At 38.6% G+C, this 16,819-nt stretch overlaps 5 protein-coding genes across 5 annotated transcripts; 1 reads left to right on the top strand and 4 right to left on the bottom strand.

Moving 5' to 3' along the window:
• Positions 1–284: 284 nt before the first annotated feature.
• On the bottom strand, positions 285–873 carry LOC127798840 (ferredoxin C 1, chloroplastic). Its single transcript, XM_052332467.1, has one exon. It carries the CDS (start codon positions 813–815, stop codon positions 366–368), a length of 450 nt encoding a protein of 149 aa, XP_052188427.1. The 5' UTR covers positions 816–873; the 3' UTR covers positions 285–365.
• Positions 874–4,670: 3,797 nt separating this feature from the next.
• On the top strand, positions 4,671–8,306 carry LOC127798838 (prefoldin subunit 2). Its single transcript, XM_052332465.1, has 2 exons — positions 4,671–4,838; positions 7,662–8,306. Exon 2 carries the CDS (start codon positions 7,666–7,668, stop codon positions 8,110–8,112), a length of 447 nt encoding a protein of 148 aa, XP_052188425.1. The 5' UTR covers positions 4,671–4,838; positions 7,662–7,665; the 3' UTR covers positions 8,113–8,306.
• Positions 8,307–8,372: 66 nt separating this feature from the next.
• On the bottom strand, positions 8,373–9,130 carry LOC127798837 (preprotein translocase subunit SECE1). The gene has a single exon (XM_052332464.1). The coding sequence runs from the start codon at positions 9,065–9,067 to the stop codon at positions 8,510–8,512; it is 558 nt and encodes a 185-aa protein (XP_052188424.1). The 5' UTR covers positions 9,068–9,130; the 3' UTR covers positions 8,373–8,509.
• Positions 9,131–11,814: 2,684 nt separating this feature from the next.
• LOC127800350 (transcription repressor OFP12) lies at positions 11,815–12,783 on the bottom strand. The gene has a single exon (XM_052334920.1). It carries the CDS (start codon positions 12,669–12,671, stop codon positions 12,045–12,047), a length of 627 nt encoding a protein of 208 aa, XP_052190880.1. The 5' UTR covers positions 12,672–12,783; the 3' UTR covers positions 11,815–12,044.
• Positions 12,784–15,305: 2,522 nt separating this feature from the next.
• LOC127798794 (late embryogenesis abundant protein D-34-like) lies at positions 15,306–16,804 on the bottom strand. The gene is made up of 3 exons (XM_052332396.1): positions 16,432–16,804; positions 15,783–16,070; positions 15,306–15,677 (listed from the first exon to the last, which is right to left on the bottom strand). The coding sequence occupies exons 1-3, from the start codon at positions 16,747–16,749 to the stop codon at positions 15,513–15,515; spliced, it is 771 nt and encodes a 256-aa protein (XP_052188356.1). The 5' UTR covers positions 16,750–16,804; the 3' UTR covers positions 15,306–15,512.
• Between the last annotated feature and the right edge of the window lie 15 nt (positions 16,805–16,819).

Below are 16,819 nucleotides of genomic sequence, written 5' to 3'. Positions count from 1 at the left end.
AAAATGTATGTTCTGCTAGGAAAGTATATGATGCCATATTACCCTGAACGGTTTGCTTTCTGGTAGTAAGAGGTATATTTGCTGTCTCTCAACGGTACAAGTTCAAATTTCTTTGGAAAAGAGTTTATAAAGATTTTTGAATGTGGTTTAGGGCCTGTGGTTTTTTGGTTTCTGTGGGTTCCTGGATCTTAGTTGGGCTGTATGAGTATGAACCAAGGAAGGTGGTTACAACATTGAGGTGGAGGAAGCAACAATCACCAGGAAACCAATTTGCAACACAATCAGAATCAACATCCACAATCTATAAGCAAACATCTCATTATCATATCCAAAACTTGTACAAGAACATCAACTAGACACAAGTCCTAGTCGTTGGCAGTTGCAAGCTGCAATGACAGTAGCTCCTCCTCGGGTATAGTCCTAATGCGACAGTCCGAAAGTGGATAAGCCGCACAAAGCAAAGCATAGCCATTTTCGACAACATCATCACTCAGCATGCCTTCACTCTGATCAACCGTGCCGCTCAACAGCTTCGCAGGGCAAGTCATGCAAACTCCAAGCTTGCAGTCGTGTGGCACCGACAGGCCAGAGTCCAATGCCTTGGACAGAATTGTCTCGTCGGGCTCCACCTCCAGCTCCGTGGTTTCACCCTGATGTTCAATTACCACTTTGTAGGAGTGGGTGATGATGGTTAGAGAGTGGCTGCGGGAACTGGGAGGCGGCCGCCGGTTCAGGCGGAGGAGACGGTGGTTGTGGTGGCTTCTGGGTTGTGGGAGGGCGATTGAAGGAGACGGAGTGAAATGAAGGGTCGCCATGGTCTCTTGGCAGCGGGGGAAATGGGGAACAAGGTCGTTTTTGAGAGTGTCGGGTGGATGTGTGGTGTTTGAAGGGATAAGGTTGTGGTTGAGATTTATTGGAATGCTTGATTTTTAGACAAATTACATTCGATACCTCAAAGTTTTATTAAATTACAACTTATACCTCTGAATTATAAGAATTATAGTTATTTCTCTCAAGCTTACGAGTTGGTTCGAATGGAGGCCTGGTAACTCATGAGCTAACTCGAATAGAGGCTCGTGAGCTGGATTGATTATAGACTCGCGAGCAATCCTTTAGAGGCTCGCGAGCAATCTCGATTATTGGTTCGTGAATAGGCTTATTTATAAATATATTAATAAATTTATTTATAATTTTATAAAAATATTATTTAACATAAATTATCAAATTTTATATTCTTATAATAATATCATTAATAGAATGTGTTGATAATAAGATATGTTGTAACTTGAAAATTAATCAATTAATGATGGTTCGAAAAACAATGGCACACACCCAAGAGGGAGGTGAATTGGATAATTTAAAAAAAATTGATAGAACTTAAAATCTTTTTTAAACAAATGAGGTTTTAGTGAGTTAACACATAAAATATGTATATAATGACAAATGCAATGCTTAAGGAATAAAAAGTAAGAAAAATAAAGAATACAAATGATTTATATTAGTTCAGATTTAAACCAAGTCTAATCCACTACCTTAATTCATTACTAAAGATTTTAAACTAATTTACTAAAACCGCCTATTTGATCCAAATAGGCCCTTTAATTCAAGATTAGAAAAATACAACTTCTTACTTGGATAAGTAAGCCTCTAGCACCAGGCTAGGTATTTTAATTAATTGTTTCAATAAACAAGTCCTATGCTACAACAAGTTAGGAAATATATAAAGAGATACAAGATAAGAGAAGATCTAAGAATTATCACTTTTAATTACAAAGTCTCTCAAAATGATACAAGACTTGAAACAGATAAATACAAATGAAGATTAAAGCTTTTGAGAGAAAATTATGAAAGCACCAATAAATTTGAGAAGTATAAAAATAATTTGTAAGCTCATTTCACTTCATTTCTATTCATTAATCTCTTTTAGATCATCATTGATATGTATTTATAAGTATTCCACAAATTACAAATGAAAACTAGCCATTTTGAGCCATTAGAATTTGAAAAACTAGTTGTTGGAAGCTTTCTGCAAATTAATTGATCGATAGATGACTTAAATCGATCGACATATTGAATTTAATGTTTTTGTTAGTCGACAGATGCAGTAGAGTTAGTTGATAGATTAATAGAATTAATTGACATATTGAATGACTTAATTGATAGATTCAAAGTAGTAGTTGACAGATTAAAACAAATATAAGTTTGTGAGCAAAAAAGAAAAGTAAAAGAGCTTCAACTGGAGTGGTTTCTTGTTTGTACTTAAGGTTTAGGTTTGGTTGGTGGTGTATAGGGGTGAGCACAACTTCGATTAAATCGAAGTAATCGAACTAAAATGACAAGTTCGGTCGGTTCGGTTCTGTTATTCTTTTTTAAAATTTCGGTTCGATTATTTTAAAAAAAAAATTCGATTTTTGATGTTCGGTTCGGTTTTTTATTTGAAATAACTGAATATCCGAACCGAACCGTATATTTAGTAAACCCCCCCCACCTGGGCCACCCCCACACAGACACGCGCCGGCGGGCGTGACACCTACGTGGTTCTGGCAAAGCGCGGCACCCCATGCGAGTTCTTCTGGCAGCTTTAGGCGGGTTCCCTTCCCGATGGCTTTCTCCTGTCTTGTTCTCCTTCTCCATGACTCCATCTTGCCTCACTGGTGAGTCGTGACACAGCTTCTCAAGTTCTCCATCCCCTACCACGACCACGAGAGGGTTGTGGACCACTACAACCACCCCCGCAACGTTGGGTCCTTCGAGAAGGACGATTCGACGGTCTGCACCAGCCTCATCGGCGCCTCAGCCTAAGGTGGCGTGATGAAACTCCAGATCAGGGTCGATGAGCAGAGCGGGAAGATTGTCTTTTCCTAGTCCACAATCCTCTCGTGGTAGCTGTTCGACCCTTTTGAGTCCGTGCCCTACCCTTACAGGAGAGAAATCTCCTTCTTTTCTGTTGGCCACCCCCCACCGCCATCCAAGGTCGTTGTCACCACCACTATCCCTTAGAGACGAAGAGTCGAAGAATCGAAGAGGCTGCCTCACCTCAAAATCCTATGTTCCTAATGCTTACTCCAGATTTGTTGCTCGGTGTTCATTTCTGGATCGAGCAGCTAACTGCTATTCTTCTTCCTCGCTACAGCCTAGAGGTTAGTTTCATCTCTAGATTTGTGCTTCTTCATCGGCCATCGGTACAATCTTGAGCTACCATTTTGTTTTGTTTCTGTTTCTCTTTATCATGTTCATTCTGTGTCCAACTCCATTTCATTCTTTGTATATGTTTGGCAGTATGGTAGTCAATTTTTGGGTAGGTTTCTGTTCGGTTAGTTTAAATTTAAAATTGGTTAGTTCGGTTTCGATTACTTCGGTTAGTGGAGTAGTTGGTTCGGTTATTTGTTTAGGGTTGGTTCGGTTCGGTTCGGTTAGTTAAAATCAGACGGTTCGGTTCGGTTATAACCGAATGCACACCCCTATATAGGTTCGAATTCTAGGGTTAATAATATTGATTTTATTTTTAAATTTTTTTAAAAATAATTTTTTGGAGCATTTTTAATCAAATAAAAATCATAATATTTCAAATACCAATTTATCTCATGATGAAATTAATTTTTACTTAATAATATTTTTTTTAATCAAATAAAAACATAATATTTCAAATAACATTAAGAAATTTATCACAAGATATTTTGGTATTGAATTTAATTTTCATTCAACAATTTTGATCAAATGAAAACATAAAATTTCAAATGTCATCAAGAAATTTATAACATGATTTTTGACATTCAATTGAATGATGAAATTAATTTTTATTTTGGTGCTTAATAGAACATATAAAAATAATTTAAAAGACTAAAATAATAAATATTAATAGAATAATTTCATCATCAAAATTCAATTAATTTTTATCATCAAAATAATATCAAAAGCAATCATCATTAAAATATAAGTTGTTGCAAATCTATCTATATATATATATATATATAGTATGATCGTGCTATTTTAGGACTTTTTGAGTACCATGTGTGTAATGTAATGTAATTTATCTAAAGGGATGTACAATTAATTATAATTGAACCCAATCGATAAAAATTTTTCAATCGAACTGAATCCAAGCATATAATTGAACCGAACTTACCAAGTCATCTAAACTAATTGAATTTTGAATCGTTGCAATCAACCTAAAATTCTTACCAAGAAAATCGAATTGAACTGAACTTAATAATTGAATCAAATTGAATAACTGAAAATCTTGAAAGAAATAACTAAACCAAACTGCTATCAATGAAAAATCGAACCAAACTGACAAATTTGATCAATTCAGTTCGATTAGTTTGGTTTACCCGAACAATTGCTAATATGGAATACTCCGATATTTATATAAACCTTATAAAAACTATCATGTGTAATTTATTTATTTAGTTTTTATGGGCTGGGCTGCTTTTCTCTGGTCTCTGATTCTTTTATAAACGGGCTGATATGCTTTTATGGGTCCTTACATTACTGGCTGTAACTTCTCTCATTTTCAAGTTCTTATCAAATTAATTCACTAATCACATTTAAAGAATATTAATTAATCTCACTTTAAAATATATCTAAATTAGAGAAGTTAATATGTTTTCTTTTTCTTATAAAAATTTACAGAATAGTTATACCGCCACACTCTGCCTTCATTTTTGATCCTCTTTTCTCAAATGTATTAAGCTTCACAGTAATGAATCATTAATTTTCCAAAAGTCCAAACAGGCCCTACACTTCTCCTTCTCCATTCTTCTCCGTGTGCAGGGATTCTCGTTTTCATTGAAGTCGTTCTCGCGGTTCGCCGTCAGCTAATAACCTCGACGACGAAGGTCCGTTCATCTCTCGTCGATTCATACATCAATTTATTTAGGGTTTCTATTTAATTCCCTTTTCTACTCTTACACTTTTATCACTTCTTAATGATTTAGGGTTCCTTTATGATCTCTGTTTCTGTGTTCGTTTGATTTCCTTGTCTGAACTGTTTTCGGGTTCTCCCAAAGTCGACTTTTGTTCCGGTGATTTGCTCGATCTTTTATCGATTGGAAATGCCGCCTTCATTTTGTTTTTGCCTATAAACTGTGTTCTTTTTTATTACTTGCTATTGGTCGTTCTGTGTTGTTGCAAAACCTCAAGGTCCCGTTTTGCAAACAAGCCGGACGACGTTAGTTTGCACTGTTGCTTCCACCTTATTTTGGTTTCTGTGTTAGGGTACGAAGGAAATTATATTTCATTGATTCTTTAGTGCTGGAGATTGCTGTAAAGTTGTAGGGGCTGAGTTCTGATGTTTTTGCCGCATCACTAGAGTGATGGTGATGTTGTATAAATTCTAATGGCATTTTTCTGGTTGTATTCTGCATCTCTTGGGACAATCCAATATGATTTTCTACCTAAAAGCTGTATACAATTTTGGAGTGGGTTGTGCTTAATTTTATTCATGGCAAGTAGCTATTGTCTTATGCCAGGCATGCCTTTTGGATTGTTCATCTTTGAGTTCTTTGTGATTTATCAAAATGGAGCAGCTTGTTTTGGTGGCTTTTTCTTTCTAATCTATCTTCTATGTTCTTCCGTTTGGTATATTCTCTTCTTTGTGCAATTAGTTCGTTTGTCTATAAAAGAAAAAATCCATTGCCTTTCCCAAACTTGTTTTCCAAGTCAACTGTCCATTGCACATCCCCCCCACCCTTCCCCCCTTCTCCCAGTTAGTTTGTCATGCACTCTATATAATGATGTTGTATCGTATCATGCTGTGGAGATCTGTTCCCTTCAATTTAGAAAGAGGGTCGAAGTAGGTCTAACAAGAAATTCCACTTTTTTGTAGAAAACAAGCTTCTTGGTGACGCAATAGGGCCTGGAGGTAGTTCTCAGGCATAGGATTTGTGCATCACTCCTTTTTTTTTATATTAGATAACTTTTTTTTTTTTTATTAGCATTTAGCGTTAAGAAACATTTCATTGATTTCAATTATAGTTTACTTTGTTTTATTTATCCATCTTTTAATATGAACTTGATACCATCTATTAACTATTATTATTATTATTTTCTTTTTTTTTGGGGGGGGCGGGGGTTGTTTATTTCTATATCATTTTTTTTAATATTTAAAGATTTCTATATCATTTGATACAAGCAATGTTATGCTCGAAGGAATATCTGCCCACCGCATCCATAAAGAGGGTTAAAAAATCTTAGCATATGTTGGACTGTTTTATCTGAATTCTAATTATATGTTAGACTCCTTGATTCAAATTAGAATACGGTTGGCATGGAGTTGAGGATTAAGGTAAGACGGAAAAGACTCTTAGAAACCTGATGAGTTGCTTTTCTAGGCATTCTATTGGTTTGGTTGGAGTTCTCAAGTGAGTTTAACTTTTTTATTTTTCCAACCTGTTCTTATTTTGTTGTTACTGGAAAATGGCCTAAAAACTGAAAAACAAGTTATGAATTTTCCTGAAAATGGAATCGTGGGAAACCATTTGTCACAGCAACATAGATTTAAGTGTGTTTTTGTTTGCTTTCTGTTTGGTTTAGGTGCCATAAGTGAGCTTTTATTTTTGTCCTCTTTGTACATTTATTGTCATTGTTTGAAAATTAGTACACACAAGGAAAAGGTTGTGTACAAACACTCCCCCCCCCCCCCCCCCCCCTCCTCTCCCCAACAAACACACACACACACCACCCCTTCTAAACTAGCAGCCTTGTGCACTGTCGATGCCCTTTTTTAAACTAACTATATGGTTTGACTTGGATATGCATGATGAAGTTGAGGGCAGGGCCATGATATTTTTTTTGAAGGCTTGACCTGAGACTTATTATCTTGGTTTTATTTTTGTCATTGTACTTTTGTTTGTCTTGTTCTGTACTTTTATTTGTATTCCATCAGGTGCATCAAGATCTAAAGGCTCCAATAAGTAGTCCTTCTGGAAGAGATGTTGCATTATTTGCATACAGTAGTGTGATAACCGTGACAAAACACTACTTAAAGCCACTTGTTTGCCTACATAATACCATTTGGACGATTCATTTATGTGTTTTGAGTGTTGACTGATTCTCTTTGCATGCTCTGCACAAACTTTGTTGAGTCTTTTTCTATTCAAATACATTTATTCTATTGCTGAGATAAATTAACGCAGCGTATAGCGCGCTTGTGAAAAAACATACCAAAATAAATCATTGAAAGAGCAAACTTCAATGGTCGAAGCTTAGCTTTCAAGAAGACGCAAAAACATGACTGTTTTGCTAAGAAAACTCAAATAGATCGCTAAAATTTGATTGAGAAAAACTTGATTACAAACTCTAGATCTTAGGTATATTTATAGTATTTGGCGAATCCAAATCTATCTAATATTTGTAAACAAAATCCAACTAGAATCTTAATAGAAATAAATCCTAATCAAATATGAAATAGAATCCTAAATCAAGTAGAAACATAAAGTGGAATCCTAAATCAAGTAGAATCCTAAAACATATAAAGTATTAAAATACTGTTCTAGTGCTACTATTCCGGCGTGGTCGGCTTGGTTTTGGTTTGGGCCGGGTCTTGATCAGTGTCCGCATCATAAATGATTGTCAGAGTTTATGTTTCTTGAGTTGTGAAGCGTGAGAATGTTTTTGCTATATCCTATATGCTCACCTTTGTGTTGTACGCGTGTTACCAGAATCATGGCTGGTAATGCTGAAGTTGAAGGTAAGGAACCAATTAATGAGCAAGCAGTTGCCAACATATATGGTGCAATGAGGACTGAACTCAACCAAATATACTCCAAGATCACTGAACTAGAGATGGAAGTAAGTGAGCACACATTGGTAATCAATGCCATCAAACCACTCGATCCATCACGGCGGTGCTACAGGATGATTGGAGGTGTCTTGGTGGAGAGGACAATCAGAGAGGTCTTGCCAGCTGTTCAGCGCAACAAGGAAGGTCTCGACGAGGTAATTACTCGGCTTAATGAGGCCTTGGAAAAGAAGAAGAAGGAAATTGCCGAGTTTGAAGCTAAATACAAAATTAGGATTAGAAAATCTGATGGTGAAGTGAAGGATGACGGTGGCAAAAAGGAAGGTTCTGCACAGGGAGTTCTTGTTGGCCCTGCAGGCTCTGACAAATGAATTACTTTCAAACAAAACAATTTCCTTTTCTCCCCCTTGTTGCTGGTAACTTGTGCCATTTTGTTACTTGATTATGATTTTCAGACTTGTTTTCTTGATCCTTTCCTTTGGTAGCTGATATGTGCTATTAAGAAGCAGTTGTATCATTAATATTTCTAGGTTTTTCTTTCCCTGTATGGAAGCAGTTGTACTCTTCTTGGTATGGAAGCTCTTCAGCAAGTCACTGTTGTGATACTGTTTAAAATCAACAATTGTTGCAGTTATATAATGAATATCAAGGCATTGTTTGTGATATTTTCTCAACAAAAAGGAGGGGAAAATACAACGAGCTTTTCTCAGCCAATGCCTACGATTGAAGCTCAAGCCTATGTACCCACTGACCCCCGACTGTTTCCCCTTACCCAAAAAAGTCCTGAACGCCTTTTCCGGCGAAGACCCGGTCCGAGAGCTCGGCCAAAATGGCGTTGACGGTGAGCAAAACAACGCTGGAACCGGCGATGACTCCCAGCACCACGCCGGTGGTCCCCAGGACCTTCCCGAAGGCGGGCCATTCGATTTCCCTTATCTCCTTCGCCACGCCGCTCCACAAACTCTCCTCCTCCTTTTCCCTCTCCTTCATCGCCTTCTTTATCTCTGAACCCAACTCCGAGATGCCGCCGATTTCGGTGCTTGCGGACTGCTGCTGCTGCGGCGGCGGCGGCTCGTTGGGAGTGCCTTGTTGGGTAATAACAGGTCGGGGCTCAGCGACGCTGTTGTCAGTGCGTTGAGGCTTTTCTTCTTTTTCTTCTTCTCCGGCGGCGGTTGCTCTGATGGTGAAGGGGGTGGTTCTTGTCCTGGTGGATATGGTGATCTTAGAGGGCTTGGTGGAAATGGAAGTGGATTTGATTCGTATGTTAGAATAGGGTTTTGGTGGGTATGACAAAATCGGAGATCCAAAGGAGATTTGTATCGCCATTTTCTGCCTCCGAGCAAGCCAAATAATAATTCACTGATAGTGGATGTGTTTGGTTTCGAGGTAACCAGCAAAACAAAATAAATAAATCAAACTAGAAACACTGTAAATGAAATGTAAATGGGCTCGAGACCTTTTCCCTGTCTAAGCAATGCAAACAATGGGCTTCTGCCCTATCACAAATGGGCTCATTTTGTTTTGTTTTATTTTCTTCTTTCACTTAATGGGTTATGTTTCTTCTAACAAAATTGTAGTATAAAAGTTTCTAGAATGTCATAGTGCTTAATAAACCCCCCCCCCCAAAAAAAAAAAAAAAAGTTTGTTACATAATTCTGCTGCCATATTATTCTATTTAACTATAAAATCGTTAGATTTTTTTTACAATGAATTCTAGACAAAGAATGGAGAGTTAATCAATTCCGAGATTAATTAGGGTTTGTGATTATGATGATAATGATGATTTAAAATAACTAAGTTTAATTTGTTAGATGCTAAAAGAAAACCAGAATTGAAATTGAGAAGTGTGCCAAACCAGATCAAGTTAGTTTGTAATTTCATCTTAAAATTGGTTTAATTCTCAGTTCTTATAACTCCTGGTCATGACTCCATTATACAGGAGAAACCAGTGTATATCTGCACGTGGTTCAAACTTTGACCGTGAAGCCAATATTTCAAAGCCATGCCTATGCATATGGTGGAATCAAGGGCTTCGAGAAATGAAAGACCCAACCCTACAGTAACCCAGTTGAATGCCGTCTCTGCAGACTGACATGAAACTCATTAATCCTAACAAAGGAAGAAAGACTGGTGCAGATCTGTTGGTGGAAACAGTACTAGTTCAATTCTGGCAACGCACACAACACAATTAATCAAGCTGATAGGTATAATTATGAACACAGTAGTGCCACAAGCCAACGAGTCTCAGCTGACCCATTTCCGTGGTGCTGTGAAATCGTCAAATTAATGACCTGAATTCAGGCCATTGATCGACTGATCTCCGTATCAGCTCAGCTGTGATACGAAGAGGTGTTTGTTTTTCAGGGTTGAGATCTTATATTCATATATGGAAAACATCCATATCTTTGGTTTGAGAGTTTGAGTTGATGTGAGATGACCCACCCATGGATAATATGGATTCCCCAATCTTTTCCATTTGGACACACTTCCATGTTTCCTTCTTCTGCTTTAACCCATTCCTTTGATTTGATGTGGACGTCAATAATCGACGTGCCCTCCTTTGAATCCTTGAAAGCAATGAGAAAGATTCTCAGATAATAAAATAAATAAAACAACCAGAAAGAGAGTTTGCTGCATGGACGGCACCTCTTCTTGTGTAGTTTTGTTGACTGACCGAGTAAGATTACATCATTTTTTTATGATCATAATTTATAAGATCTCGACACCCAGAAAACAGAGAAAAACTATGATTTGATATTGATCACTAACAGTTCTAAAGGTTAAATAATGCTTAGACAGTGATAAGTTTTATCTTTCTCTTACTTTGTTATTTTATTTATACTAGCTAGCTACTGATAAGATCAGTTAGCTCTCTGAAACAGAAGAACGTGAAATCTGCTAATATGGGATTTAGAACCCACAGACCAAGAAAATATAGAATGAAGGATAAGATCATCAACATATATACTCAGTAGAGACTGCTTATAATTAAGGAAGTAGGTATTCTGTAACCTCACCTAAACCAACTGAGACTAATTAAGAAATGGCAGTCAAATTAAAAGAGAGGCATTTCATTTCATCCACTATATATATATATTTATGTTGTGGTTGTTGATACCTTTCTTGGATTCTCTTTGTTTGTCCCCTCCCTGTCCTATAAATAATATAAACATGGGAAAACTCTCACCTTTTGTCACTTATCAAATCCTCGTTTTCTCCTCTCCAAACTTTGGGTTTTTGTTCTAAACCTGTTTTTTTGGCGATTGCTACTTTAACGAGATGATGGTTGTACTGTCGGAGCATTGCTTTTCAGGTCCTTCAATTATATTCATCACTAAACATACAATGAATGGCAACTTTACACAATTTTTATACATGATTACCGTAACAATATGTTAAGGTGACAATAATATTTTTGTAACTATAGACATCGTACTCATATGTCATATATATATATATATATAATGAAATTGATCTCATTATTAATTTTATTTTCTTCAAATAAATAACAGTATAATTAATTTATATTTAAAAAAAAGAAAGTTGCCAGCATTCTAACCTATTAGTTTGACTTAAAAATAATGTGTCAATTCTTAATGTAATAAGCCGGAAAGTTCCCTATCCCACATACACAGTAGTTAAGAATTCATGCATTCCATATCTCACTCACCAAATCTATTTGTCACTAAAAGACTGAATTCTGGATGTCAAATGAACAATGGAATAATTAATTAATCTCAAAACTCTCTTTAGCTTTTCTTGTTTAATTTGACTCCTACATTCAACATTGCCTGCGGGTGAATTATAATTTTTCATCATGAACTACAATTTGATTATTGGTTAAATTAATTATTGGCTCGACGGCTGATTTAATTACAGTCTCATATGAATATATACAAATTGAGAATTACAAGTACATTTTGCATGGGACGAAACATGGGATTGGGACCAGTAAGACAAAGCTGAAGAGAATCACAGCAACTTGGATTGTCGCGAAATTAATTAATTAATTTGTTTTACCTGAATTGGTGTAGATTTATAGAACAATGAGATATCAATTAAGCATTTCCCGATAAGATTCAACCAAACAACATACAAGACATTGCATCTTACAAAAGCAGCATAATATATAGGTTAGAAAAATTACGTGCACCGATCGAGGCATTAACATCCCACGCTTTCCTTGGTTTTCTGATTTTCAATACATTTTACTCTTGTCTTCCTAGAAGAAACATCTTTCTTGCCAAAGACAGACAGACCAACTTCCCATCAACAACCCGGCCCCAAGAAGTAAAACGAAAAATTACAAGAGTCTTTGCAAGTTTCGAGCTTTCCGGTGGCTGTCTATGGTGGTCGCCGATGACATGAGGGTGACGAGAAGATCGGAGAAGGCGTGGATGATGAACTTGTGCGTGTGTTTAGGATTTAGCGTGAGGTAACAATTGAGGAGTTCATGCAAGTAATCCCAATCGGCGGCCACGTCGATTATCCGGCGTGATTCGATCATCTCCTGCATTGATCGCCGGAAATCCTGATACGGGTCTGGGGAGTACGTCTGAACGGCGATTCCTCCGGGTACCAGGGCTCGGCCGGCCGGCTCCCTCGGGGAGTCGGTGGAATCGATGATGGAGTTGGAAAGGCCAGGGGAGGAGAAGAAGAAGCGGTGGGAGGCGAAGATGGTGGCGAAATCAGGAGAAGAGTCGGCGTCGTCGGAGTCTTCGGAGGAGGAGAAGAAGTCGGAGGAGGAGGCGAGGGATTTGGAGTTGGAGTCGGGAGTTGGGTAGTAGAGAGAGTTGAAGTTCTTGACAAGCCGGGTGGTTGTGGCATCCGGTTGAAGGCCGTGATCTTCCTGCGGCGGCGGTAGAGCGGCGGAGGGGCATTTGAATTTAGAGAAGCAGAAGTAGAAGTTTCTCCAGAAGATGCTGGACATTTTCTCTTGAGAGAGAGAGAGAGAGAGAGAGAGAGAGAGTATACAGTGGTCGTTTGTTGCTTTTGGCTTTGAGTCGAGGGCGAGTGGACGGAGATAAAAGAGGGAGAACACTACACGCCTTGGCTGGTGAGGCTTTAACATGACAGACACAAGCATGTGTTAATTAATGGGAAAAATAATACATTCTTAATTGAATTTTATATTCAATAAATTTACCTAATTAATATGCATACTCATATTTTCATTCCATATATATGGGATTGCTCATTTGTATTTTATGAATATATTTATAATATTAATATATATACATCATTGGGATTTTCTATAGAAGATATCACATTTATATATAATTCTCACAATTCTTTTCTTTTCTTTTTTTATAGAAAATGTCACATTTTACATCTATAATGTAATTAGTGCCACATCTACCCACTGTTGGGGAATTCATATATATATATATATATATATTAACTGACCAAAATAGAGTCACCAAATTATTGTCAGTCCTTAGCCGAGAGAGCCAGTACGTAGGGCATATGGCACCCCACAAGAAGCAAATCAATCACAAACACACAGACGCAGTCCCAGCAACTTCAGTAGTATGCATTAATGGAATATATATTGTACCACGTCATAGTTAAATCAAAGTGTTTAATTTTTATGGAACTTATGAATTTAACCCACAATTATTATATTTTGAGTATGTTTGTGTCCACCTAAATTCAGTAGAACTTGGCACATATACGGTACGTATAGTGTCGTACTTGAATTTTTGGGGCCCTGAGACAAAATGTAAAAAATGGGCCCCCGAATATAAGCGCTGAAAGTTGAAGCAAATCTGAAAGAGTGAATCTAATTAACCAATCGACAATCGAGAGGCAGCGAGCCACCAATGACAGCAAGCAATGGAGCAAGACGCAGCGACTAGCGAGCCACAACTCACAAGGGCGAGCGACCGAGCAGAGCAGCGAAAGGCGTACTTGCTGGGCGAGCGACAGAGCAGCGAGCCATCGGCCACGAGGGCAAGGCTAGCCGGTGAGGACGAGCAACCCCCAACCGAGCAGCGAGAAGCGAGAGGGTGAGGCCCTGAGGGCGAAGGGATGACTCAGCAAGAGGAGAGAGAGGCAGCGAGTGACCCGCGACGGAGCAGCAGCTAGAAGCGAGAGGTGAGAGCGAGGGTGAGAGATAGGGCTAGGGCAGCGAGCGAAAGAGAGGAGGGAGAAAATTTGCAGACGGGAAGAAAGTGGCGGCTGGGCTAGGAAATAGGCCCTTACAAATGAGAATATTTTTTATTTATGGGCCTCCAATTAGTGAAGTTTTCCTAAAATTTTCATGGGTCCTGAGACAACTGCCTCATGGGCCTCATGGAAGGTCCGGCCCTAGGTACATAATATATACGTTCATTCCACACACACACAATATATATATATATATAATTTATATGTAAACTTATTTTAACACGCTCATTAACCTAAGCAATTGCTAGCTTGCTTTAAACACGCAAAACAAAAGGACGTCTACTCGTGCAGCTGACCCAGATGTTCATTAACAAGCATCTGCAGTAGAAGAAGAAGAAGAAGACAAATTTGACAGTACGTACATGCATACATAAGTCCCATAAAAAAAGGCAAAAAGAAAAACAAAAAATCGAGAATTCGTCTGGTGAGGAAAAAAGTTATTTGTTCAAATAATTTTAAACAAATATATATATATATATATTTTCAGATAAAATAATTAATGCGACTCCAAAATAGAAAATAAAAAATTTATGAAAACGACAGTACGTAGTAGAGAACACCATTGGCTTACAGTACTGCTTTCTGGGTTAGAGGCTCATCATCCCTTTTGAGTTTCCCACATGATTGTCCGTGAAGATGATCAGAGAAATCTACCCAAAAACAGAGATGATCAGAGAAAGTGTTCTTTCCCTTTTCCTCGCGCGAGTTTCCATCTTTTAATTCATTTAATTTTTTTCCCCCAAAAATCTTTTAGGGTTTAGAATAGGGTTAAGAGTACATATGCCCTTCCTCAGCTTACCTGGCTTTCATATCGTTCATGGCAGTAACAACCCACAACCCTTCTGCTGCCTTGTCTGGGGACCCACCCGCTACGGTTTCTGCCTGTTGCTGGGATGTTTTTGTCCCTTTATTTACATGCAATATTTTTTTTTTTTTTATAGAAGTTAAAATTTTAATTTGTTATTTATATATATTAGCTTCTCAGTTAGGTAGAGAATAACATTCAAAATGATACACAAAGAAGTTATAATTGAAAGAGACTTTTAGGAAGAGTGATATTTTGTAATTTAATTTTATACAACGAAATTATTTTTGCAATTACTATGAAGCTGGAATCGCATGCTACCAGTACCAATTATAAAGACATCCAAAAGGGAATACGGCCCATAATAAAAAGAAAAAGTTATATACTTTGCTTTGGCTTCTTGTGTTCTTGTTTTTTGGGGTCCCTACTCCCTGCTCGTTTAATTAATTAATTACTTTTCCAGACAAGGATCTGCCAAACATCACTTCACTTAGATTATTTGTTTCGTAAAATAATTAACCACAATAATTACTGTAATCCCATTAACCTCATTGATTCTTCAAAGCAGAAAAGTATGAACCCTTCTGTGCATGTGTGGCAGCAACAACCAGCCTTTATTTGTTTATTTTGTTTTACATCCTTCCCGAAGGACAAAAAAAGGGAAAAAGAACACAATGTCCGGCCTCTCTTCACGCTCCTCGCAGGCTGAACCATACAAGAGCCGTAACCATAAACACAACATTATTATCTTCGTCTACGTAATAGATACTTCCCCAGAAAACCCTTCTCATGATTAGTTCAGATAGCTCCACCTTTATTCAGTCTGGCGGCTGCCGCCACCGACGCAGCCACTCCGCCGGGACGCGTCGTCAAGTCGGGTTTGTTCCTCACCTCCGCACTCACCACCCCCTCCGCATCCTCCCTCGTCGCCGCCTTGTCCGCCGGCAGCCTCTCAATTGCACCCTGCCAGAAAAAAGGCGTTTATAATGAGAATGCATGTATGGACTAGGCCTTGGGTGGCGAATTAAGGAAGTTGACAACACACGCACACACACACATGATCATTACCCGGAGAACATCGGTGAGCTTGATCTTGTCCTCCTCACGGTTCAGACTGGCGTTGATGGAAGCCGCCGACTGTGCCAAAGCCGCTACTCCGCCAGGGGTTATAACGTTTGTGCCAGTGGCTCTCACCTCTGCTGCCTGGATGGCAGCGGCGTCGCTCTGGTCCACCGGCCTGTCACCGGCTGTGTAAGCCGCGGCTTCCAGTGCCTCGCCTATGGTCATCTGAGCCTCGACAGAGGCTGCCGCCGGGTTTTTCTGTACTGGCGTAGGCTGGTAGTTTCGCCCTACAACCTGCAGATGGAACCCAAAAAACACCATACATATATATTATCATTAATATTCATTATACACTACAAACAAGGAAGAAGGAACTATAAAATTAAGGTTAAGATCTATTTAGGAATGGATCTAAAAAATAGTGATTTTGGATTCTTATCAACAAAAGAAATTCCTTTTACGACACCTTCGCACTTGGCACCCTATATAAGACTTCGGATCAGTTTCATTTGTGTGAAGATAAGAAAAAGAATCACTTTTATCAAAAACTGAATAAATTTAGAGAACTGGTTTGAATGGATTCTTCCTAGAAATTTGTGCATAAAAGGGAAGGTAAAGACAACATTTTTCTTCCCGATAAATTTGAGAAAGAGACCTGTCCGGCAACTGCCTCCGTAACAATGCGGGCACCGGGGTAGTTGGTGGCGGTGACGGCGACACCCCTGTCTCCGGCGACGTCCGTGACATCGCCATGGCCAACAACACCAGCTCTCTCGTTGACCATCGCTGCCGACTCCATGACGGCAGCCGGTCCGCCCTTCTGCGTCCGCCCAATAACTCTGGTTTCAGCACTCTGCATCATGGCAGCATCTTGCGGCGCGATTGGCTTGTTGGCGAGGTCGCCGGAGACTTCGAAGACGTCGCCATACTTCACCGACTCTGGTTGGGGCCGACGTGGCTGTTCCTTGCTCATCTTTCTGGTGAAACTTTTCCGGCAAATTCTACCAGGTTAAATTCAAATGTCGGAGGATGACGAAGATCAT

Source organism: Diospyros lotus, chromosome 4 (genome assembly GCF_014633365.1).
Source record: "Diospyros lotus cultivar Yz01 chromosome 4, ASM1463336v1, whole genome shotgun sequence".
In the NCBI taxonomy this organism is placed as follows: Eukaryota; Viridiplantae; Streptophyta; class Magnoliopsida; order Ericales; family Ebenaceae; genus Diospyros; species Diospyros lotus.
Note: the sequence above shows the minus strand (reverse complement) of the source record. Positions and strands in the feature narration are given on the sequence as shown.

Bases quoted from the DNA above. Each gene is read 5' to 3' on its own strand.
- LOC127798840 (XM_052332467.1), bottom strand. From the start codon at position 815: ATGGCGACCCTTCATTTCACTCCGTCTCCTTCAATCGCCCTCCCACAA.
- LOC127798838 (XM_052332465.1), top strand. From the start codon at position 7,666: ATGGCTGGTAATGCTGAAGTTGAAGGTAAGGAACCAATTAATGAGCAA.
- LOC127798837 (XM_052332464.1), bottom strand. From the start codon at position 9,067: ATGGCGATACAAATCTCCTTTGGATCTCCGATTTTGTCATACCCACCA.
- LOC127800350 (XM_052334920.1), bottom strand. From the start codon at position 12,671: ATGTCCAGCATCTTCTGGAGAAACTTCTACTTCTGCTTCTCTAAATTC.
- LOC127798794 (XM_052332396.1), bottom strand. From the start codon at position 16,749: ATGAGCAAGGAACAGCCACGTCGGCCCCAACCAGAGTCGGTGAAGTAT. The intron at 16,071-16,431 runs GTCTCTTTCTCA...TTCCATCTGCAG, and splicing joins CGGAGGCAGTTGCCGGACAG to GTTGTAGGGCGAAACTACCA. The intron at 15,678-15,782 runs GTAATGATCATG...TTTTTCTGGCAG, and splicing joins AGCTCACCGATGTTCTCCGG to GGTGCAATTGAGAGGCTGCC.